A 9,158-nucleotide genomic window follows, 5' to 3' on the forward strand; every position below is an offset into this window, starting at 1 on the left:
TCCCTTAACTTAAAATGATTGGTGTTTTTTTCTTTTTCATCTTGCTTTTCTGGTTAGGGTGTCCTATCGACTAATGCCATCCAAAAATAAAACCAAAATAAAATAAAAACAAAATAAAATAAATAAATAAGACGAAATCTTAACAACTGTAAAAGAAAAGCTAAAATCTCATAAATTCTTGCCCTGGGCTAGTCAGAGTGAGCCATTTAGAGATGAAAGTGAAAAGAAATAAAAGGCTCAATTTAATCTGCTTTAAAGCCCTTCAACATAACGTTTGTGCTTGAAACTCAGAGAGTGAGGGCTGATTGGGGATAAATACATTTCTTACCATGCCTGCGAGCTATTACACCCTTCCCCAACACAGTCGCTCATTCAAAAGACACCGTTTCCATTACTAGCTCTAATAAGTCTTAACATTATTAAATGCCAGCTGGATGAGCGAGTGAAACACGCGCAAAGACGAATCTTTTAAGACTTAAATATAAGAAGATGTGCAGTAGCCTCGTTTGATCGTGTCACCAAACATGTGGACAGACGTTTGATGATGAGTTTATAAGACAATAGTGATGCAGAAACGTTGATGCGCTACATTCAACATAAATAATAATAATAATAATAATAATACACGTAAATGCAAGCAGAGTGCATGCGTAATATTCGTCCGTTGCACCCCGTCATGGAAGCTTTGAAAATGATCTAGAACCCAGGCTAAAAAATTCTAATCACGGATTGTCACTCTCTATATCCATAATCCAAGAGCCCCAGCTCCTGCTGTCCCCGGGATTGTGCCGATTGTTGGCGCTGGCCCTGATCTCAAGTGGCTGTCAATTCGAGGTGGGTGAAGGACGTCATATTTACGCATTGTATCAAACCGCGTTAAGTACAGCACCAAGTCATGCCCAATTATAAATGTAACTCCAGTGCATGGTGAAAATATGTTCAGGTGTGCAGAACATCATTTTTTATTATCTGCATCATATGCATTGGCTATAAGTTGTTTGGGTGAAATGTGTCTCTGAGTTATGTGGGCGAAATTTTTAAATTCACAAAGTATAATTAAGGAAATGGCATGACAATATTCCTCATAAAACACACGTACACAACACACACGCGCGCGCTCACACGCAGAAATCCACTCTCAGTAACACACACACACGCACACACACTTGGGGAAATACGACAGTTGAAGCAAACAATAGTGCGATTCCAAAATGAGCAGTAGGCATTTCCAAATAAGAATGAAACATTTTGCACCCTCCAATTCTCATTCTACTCCAACAGACGATTCTATAATATTACAAAACTATCTAACAGCAGGGCGTATTGAATAATTCATCTCCCTTTAGTTCCCTTCTTGGCCTTTTGTCCTAAGTTTTTTTTTCTTTCTTTCTTTACGGGTTTCTGAATGTGAAAGGACAGTCCCATTCCTTTTCGCTGCCCTGCTTTTTAGGTTCTGCCTTTGTACCTCCGAATCTTTGCTATAAAAGCATTCAATAGAGTAGAAGGTCTTTTGGACTAAAGTTCATCTTCAAGTTTAGAGAAAACCTGTCTCAATTGAGAGAAATGCATTTTTTCTTTTCTGATTTTATTTTTTAGACCTTTGCATTTAATAGGCCAAATACAAAGACTATTGCATTTTAGCCTATTATTTGCTATATCCGTTGGTAAATTCAAAACGGATTATAGCCAATAAAACGTAACCGAGGGTGATGCAAAATCGGAACCGTTACTGATGTAAGGCTTTCAAGTCATTAACAAGTCGACAAATTGTTAAAAAGTCAATTTTGATAGTGGACTGCAAAATTATAATCCATTTGGTATTGACGTCTCTCTACAGGAGATTGTAGTCTACCATGGTAACACACCACTCCAGCAAAGTCCAGCGTTTTCTTTTTTCTTCGCTGACCACTCTGCGTTCTCAATGGCTGCACGTTCACCATTGCGCACCACTGTGAGCTCATGTGCTGATAATTGATATTGATTGTCACATCGGTCATCTGTCAGTTGCTGTTTCAAGGGACCATTTACACCACTCCAGAGGAATCTGGTGTGCAAATGAATTTACCCTCAAATACCTCCCGTCAGGAGCAATATAAATAATTAAGTATATCAGTCGGATGGCTTCCAGCTAAGTAGCATTGAAATCTCGCAGCTATTTGCAAAATATATTTCCCATTACGCACGACCCGCGATACACACTGCATTGTAAATAAGTTGGCCTGTCACTGAATTTTGTGTTGACATCAAATTTTAAATGAGCTTTACATTAATGTCCCTCCGGTGAAAAAACAACATTGTGCAAAACAGCATGTGCACATGTGTAGCATTTTAAATCCATGTATTTACCTTTATCACCGAGTATGCCGTCGATGCTATGTTTAGTTTTCTTCTCTCCTCCATCATCTTTTTTATCGCAGTCATCTTCATCATCCTTCTTTCCAAACCGAGCCCTCAGAACCCGACTAATGGAGCTCACTAACAATTAAATAATTTAAATATTATTATTATTATTATTATTATTATTATTATTATTATTAGGCTATTATTATTATAGCCAAAATGAAAGTAGCATGTATTTTCGTTGATGTAAAACAAAATAAAAGGAGTATTGCTTACCAGATGAGGCCTCACCTGAAGGTACAGTGCTTCGGTCACACACCCCGTCCTTCAGCAATTTATCTCGGATTTCCCAGCTGAACATTCCTGGGTTTTCGCGCTTGTACTCCTCGATTCTTTTCTCCACGTCAGGCGTTGCTACCTGCTTTTGTGTTGAATTTGTCGCCCAACGAAACGATTTGATTTGGGTGACGGAAGAGCAGAAAGGACACAAGAAAAGGCAAAAGAAAACGAAAACACATTTTATTTCAAATGAACAAAATGTGCTGTGTCTTTTCGGCCTGCGTTTAAATTCCTCTTTTCGAAATATCACATAGGCTATTGTAGGGCTAGTGAAGGCTACATCCACTGCGCCCACGAACTTTCAATACAAGTTTAGGAGGATATGCTATGCTGCCAGTGAAATCAGTTTATAACATGGAGCCTCTATGCAACAGCTATCCTTCCCAGATAATACATAATTGATTAAATGGCAACCCCAATTCCAGGAATAAAACAAGCACATTATTAGTTCAGCCAAGTTAACCCCAGAAGAGTAGCACACAACTCACCCTGGGTTTACTCCCTCCTATTGCACCAGGACGGATAGAACCGGTTTCCTGATACCGGCAGAGAATTTTGGATACACAACCGTGGGAAACTCGAAGCTGTCGGGATATCACGCAGGGTCGAATGCCGTGGTGGGCCATCTCCACTATCTTGTGTCGGATATGATTTGGCAATGGCCTTCCATTGATGAAAACACCGCCGAGTTGATTCACCCGACCTTGACCCAGAGGGGTTGACACTATATGGCAAGAAAATGGGACCGCAGTATAGATATGAGCAATTCGTAAATCATTTAAATAAATTGAATATTGCTTTGTAAAATCAGTGTTAAATGACCTTTAAATTGTACAGAAAATATGTGTGGTTGGCTATTGCTCTTTTCTGTAAATTCAGAGAGACAAGCCAGCGGTGAAGATATTTGTTTTGACATTTGTTGTCTAAATTTAAATGATTACAGTGTAGGCCTGGCCCAAATAGGCCTACAATTTGTTTGTTTTTCTGTCGTCTAACTCGTCGTGGAACACTATTATCCAAAAATACTATAGTCCGTCTTGCTAGGATTTCCCATAATTTGTAATTAAACAGACACCACTTGAATGGTCTATCGGGAATTCAAGAGGCACCAACGATAGCTGCATCATCCCGATTCACTATTCACAGTCATGATGTACAAATATTGATGTAATCCTTTGATACGTCGCTTTGCAATGTAGTTTACATTCATTTGTAGCACAGGCCACTTCAGCAAATCCTGGATATGGGGTAACTGGTCAGCAGCGTGTTTGGTCTTTTATTGAGACCACTTGAGCACGAACCGCGTTTGTGCGAATAGGCCCTGCTGCCAATATGAGGATGAATATTTTTCCCCCATGTTCCTCATGTGTTTTCCTCATACATTAACTTATTTTACTTTTTTTCTGTTCCATAAACAGGCCCATTTCACATTTTCTCTACTTGTAACTGCTCGATTAAAAATGCCCAAACACTGGGTTAGGCTGTTTGGTTTAATTTTATGTAACCAAATGTATGTAAAAGCTACCCTCGCCTACTACCCTCGCCTTCACTTTTAGTGAAACATTTATCCCGACAAATATATATTTTGGTTATGAATAATGTAGCCATATATAGGTTCCAAACTATTTTCAAAGTTTCCATTGCTTCTGACAGCCATGCACCCATTTTAATGCGCTGCACATACCTTCCAAAGGAAATCCAGTACGGGGGTAGTTCTGTCCAGGCGCTGGTCGCATCATTCGGGGTACAGTTCCCGGCAGAGATGACATTCTTCTGTAGAATTAACTAAAACAAGGCTGATGTTCAAATGGTGAACACGAGTCCAGACTTGTTGATGAAAATGTCTTTGGAGAGGAAAAAATCTGCGAACTCCTTTGGTCACAAAAGAAAAAAGAAAAAGAGACATCCAGCCCGATGGGTTTACAAGTTGTGAACCTCATGCAACGCTGGAAAACACAGCTATGCCTCCCGCGAGTCGGAGAGGGGCATGGGCAAAACAAGACAACCGCGAACAAGGTGCAGCGTGCGCTCACGGAGGGAGGGGGTGTTCCTGACACTTTCAAGTGGACAAAGGTTACTTAATTCTTTGCTGTGTTTTGCTAAAAGGTCTGGTAGTTTTTGATGACAAAGTCCGCTTGGAGGCTGAGAGTAGTTTAAGTGGATAACTTTAACGCGCGGTGAAGGAGGGGGTGTCGCGCGCGCCGATAGGCTCTCTCAGCTTTCTTTTATTCATGAGGAGGGAAAGAGGCTCTGCCAAGTTTTTTTTCGGCCAATGGTAAAAAAACGACGAACGACGCAAATACACTTCATATATTTTCATTCACTGCACACCGCCTCTTCTCAGTAGAAAATAAACAAAAACGTTTGATTGATTAAAAGGACCACATGGTGAAGGCAGCAGCACGTAGAAAAAAAAACAAATTACGGGTTTTATTAGCCTAAGTGAGCGTAGAACTTAAACTAGGTTCATTTGAGAGAGGCTGAAGACGTGATGAATGATATAGAATATGTCTAAATGTAGACACTGTTTTGGTTCATGCCTGTAAGCCTGCACAATCGGGCACTTTCATTATTCGTTCTCTGTTAGCTTAATGCTTAAGTAAAACACATTTGCCCCTCGACAAATTCAGAAAGTCATTTGGATATGACAAATTGTTTCTAATATTATATATTTTGTGAATATTGTATTGGAATATAAGATATATATCGCAGAATGCCTTCTCAATCAGTGCTGTGTCATATTCATAAGCCTGTGCAACTCTACAGGAACTGTTAAATGGAATCCTCTTCTATGAGAATATTTATTGCTATCGAATGTCGTCTGACCTTTGTGAAATCCAACAGCCTGTGTAATGCCATATTTTGTATGATGGGCTGAAATTAAACCCCTCCTGCGTTTGCACAGAAAATAACTGTATCGTGGTTAATGTCTTTGCAAATAGCCTGCTTACCTTGATATTGTTGTTAGTCTACTGGTGTTTGAACATTGAACAGGCCTAGTAAAACGAACAGGAATAATGTTCGCCATTTGAGGAACCATTTTTACAGCGAGTATTTTAGAGCACAGAGAAAGTAATACGGGTAGCAAATTAATTAAAAGCGTGTATCATTCATAACCTAAATAATTGGCCCACGCAGGTGTTGGCTCTGGCACCTTTGAGGGTCAGGTTCAGGTTTTCTGTCTCGACTTACAAATGGTAGAAATGATGTTTAGAGTGTGCAACCACTCGCGTGCCTTTGGGACCACGAGTCTGTAACGCAGACAGACCCAACACGGTTTCAGACTCGTCGTAACCTTAAAGTATTCTTATTCCAAAAGTATCAATGTGTAACCTACCAACCACAATTTAAAAAGAGGAGAAATGTCAATGACCTCCTCTTAGTCCGCTTTGTAAAAATAATAATGTGAAATGGCCAAAGCATTGGATGGGAATTACCATGAAATAAATCGTTGAATAAAAGCAATTTCACAAGTAATTTTTTCCAACAATTAGAGTGTGGTGGGGTGAAATTTCGATTTCACATTTAGATGCGCTGGGAGGTCCTGTTTCCCCGCTGCCTTAATAGTTTATAGTAGCCGTCAAGGGCTTTACCATACCAGTGGGCTGTGCCACAGACACAGGTCTGAGAGGTCTGTAAACATTTGTGTTAATTTTCCACTCACCTTTAGTAGCTCATTGAATTCTATCTATAAGGTCGAGAAGTGCAGCCTTTTTAGTTTTTTGTTTTTGCCTTTTTATCATTTGTTCATGGGTAGCCTATACCTAATTTTAGACTATAGGCTATCAAACTAAAGTAGCTGAAGTGACTTGTTGACAGGTTTTAAATAGCCCACGTGTAGTCCATGTCTTATCAATGATGGAATACAGACTAATTCGCCTCTAATCTGTTACAATGACTATCAAAAAATCCTTGATCAGGATTGCATGGGTGTGAAAAAGGCCAACATTATTTTGGAGATGCAGGTAGTTTTATACTTCACAAAACCCTCCAAAAAACTTTAAAAATAGGTGGAGAGAAATGGTCAATGGCTCCTTTGTCATAGGCTCCCAGTAGAGGGCGACAAAGTACCAGAAAGTGGATCCTTGTGCTGTCGGCGTCATGGGCTCCACTGTATGCCTAAGGAGGCTGTCACGATAAATAGTTTTTATTGTTTTTATTGTGTCCCATGGATTCTGGACCCCAAACACAACCACAGTTGTGGGCTTATGTATACTTCAACTACTTTTCCTCCAATAACCCGAAGTAGCCTTTGTCATACGTTTTATATTACCAGATTTCACTATTTAATCTAATGTCAATACTTCCTTGCCTTCTTATAGCCTATACATGTTTTTTCGGTCAACCTCTTTGACAAACTAGCCCAGTGTTAACACTAACACTAACCCCTTCCTTCCACTGCCTGGGAACATGTGTCAGCCACAACATGCACTCTTTCCTGGTGTTAATTGTCAGAAAGCAGTAAGAGGTGTTCAGCTGAGACCATCAAACTATACTGTCAGAAAAATAGCAAATTATAGTGGCATGCAGAAGTGTTTATGGAATATCTAAAATCCTTACTGCTAAGTCCATCCTACTGTTGAAGGAACCTAATTTAGATTCATGTACACAAATATATTCAAACCCAGGCTTTGAAACAAAATCTGGAAAATAATTTCCATAATTAAGTTGGGATTGCTCATTTACAAATGAAAATCCTGCCATTGTTGACAAAATGCTGAAGCGGAAGGGATTAGAAATTGCTGTGATGGAGACTACACAACAGATACTCGTTGATCCAAAGTGCCAGAATACTGTTGTGCTTTAACCATTTGAGAGCTGACAAGGTCAAGGAAGCATAGATGTGCATTCATATTTTAAAGACATTCGATCTTTTTAGAAATGTACCTAAGTGTACCTAAGTGCTGTATTTGAATACTAAATCTTGTAAACAGCAGCATATACCATTACCATTTTGTTGACAAACAAAAGAAGATTAGTAGTTTATTTAGCGATTCAACCATCAGAAGGCCTAATGTATATTTGTATTACATTTTAACTTTGCCATTTGCATCTGTGGATGCCTGATATATTAAGGATACCAATTTGTGAAGAATTGCTTGTGGAGATTATGGCCTCCTGCACAATGGACTCATGTTACCAAAACAATGGCAATGATGCAAAACAATTTGAATAGGACTATTGTTTCCATTGACATTTCTGTAAAGAATGCATCAACCTTTGTCAGTTTAGTGTCTTCTAATTTGCAGTGTGCTACAGGCCCTAGAGGATTGCACTCTATACAGAGAGGGGTGTAAATATTAATCGATTCGTATCGATGCATCGATTATGCAGCCGACGATTCAATGCATCGATGCGTCCGCAAGAGTATCGATCAATGTGTTTATTTTGCCGCTTGAAAAGACGCTATGGTATTAGTGGCGACTGTCGAGGAAGAACACAGGCTACAGTGAATAGGCTAATTGGCCATACTAGACCTGCACAGTAAGCATTAGACGTTATTAATTTATTTTGTTCTAATTACAATTTATCTAATTGCACTTTATTTTACTCTTTTTAACTGTAGCAGTAACTGTTCTATTTGCAGTACATTGAGCACAAGCTATAGTGTAATATTTACATCATGTGAATATAATTCTGTATTCTCAATAAAAGGCAAATTATTTATTTTTTGTTGATTTATTTAAAACCTAATAGATATAATGTAAAAATATCGAGTATTAAATCGTATCGAATCGTATCGTGGGGAATTCTGAAGTATCGAAAATAATCAAATCGTTGGCTTAAGAAATCGATATCATATCGAATCGTCATGAAGGCTCCGATTTACACCCCTAGAGCTAACTAGAACCTAGAACATCACTCACTCACACAGGAACAACTGCAGGTTGGGTCTTTAAGGCTCTCACTCGCCCTCGCCTTGCAGAACTGGGCGACACTCGCGCAATCTAGCGAGTCATACAGTAGGCTGCCAACTGCCAGCTTAGCTTAGCGGACCACAGACAATGCCTCAGTGGCTCTCATTCGGTCTTAGGTCTCTGGCGGAGGGGTGGGTTGGGGGTGGGAGGTCTGCTGGAACACACTAAAGGCTGCGGACACAGCCGGCTTCTGGAACAGGAGGTAGCATCTCTCTCTCTCTTTCTCTCTCTCGTTCTCTCTCAGAAGAGACGGAAGACAGAAGGAGCAGGTGCATAAAATCCCACAAAGCCTGGTGTCTGGGGTGGGGTTCCCCGTGACGCGTTTAGCGTTGGGCAGAGGCACACAGCGGCAGCTGGAAACGGTTAGGGATGTTAAATCACTGTGTGGGTAATGACACCTTGTCACCATCTATCACCAGAGCAAGAGGAAAGAATGTCAGTGATGTAGACCTGTAGTGTTGAGTCTCTCTCTCTCTCTCTCTCTCTCTCTCTCTCTCTCTCTCTCTCTCTCTCTCTCTGTGTGTTTGTGTTTTCCCTTTCCTATTGAGAGTACAGAGTAGG

The 9,158-nt window shown here is 39.9% G+C and overlaps 1 protein-coding gene across 4 annotated transcripts in view; it reads right to left on the minus strand.

The window, feature by feature from the left end:
• The window catches only part of pax7b (paired box 7b), a 52,819-nt gene extending 48,011 nt beyond the window's left edge, over positions 1-4,808 (minus strand). The window contains exons 1-4 of one of the 4 annotated variants that reach the window (XM_042097604.1): positions 4,364-4,808; positions 3,168-3,403; positions 2,632-2,758; positions 2,347-2,475 (exon numbers count right to left, since the gene is read on the minus strand). In XM_042097604.1, the coding sequence (XP_041953538.1) occupies positions 2,347-2,475; positions 2,632-2,758; positions 3,168-3,403; positions 4,364-4,448 (577 nt within the window). In that variant the 5' untranslated portion in view covers positions 4,449-4,808. Of the gene's footprint in view, positions 1-2,346; positions 2,476-2,616; positions 2,762-3,167; positions 3,404-4,363 lie in introns of all 4 variants that reach the window. The other 3 variants (XM_042097602.1, XM_042097603.1, XM_042097601.1) reach the window with 3 other exon arrangements.
• Between the last annotated feature and the right edge of the window lie 4,350 nt (positions 4,809-9,158).

This window comes from Alosa sapidissima, chromosome 7 (assembly GCF_018492685.1).
Source record: "Alosa sapidissima isolate fAloSap1 chromosome 7, fAloSap1.pri, whole genome shotgun sequence".
In the NCBI taxonomy this organism is placed as follows: Eukaryota; Metazoa; Chordata; class Actinopteri; order Clupeiformes; family Clupeidae; genus Alosa; species Alosa sapidissima.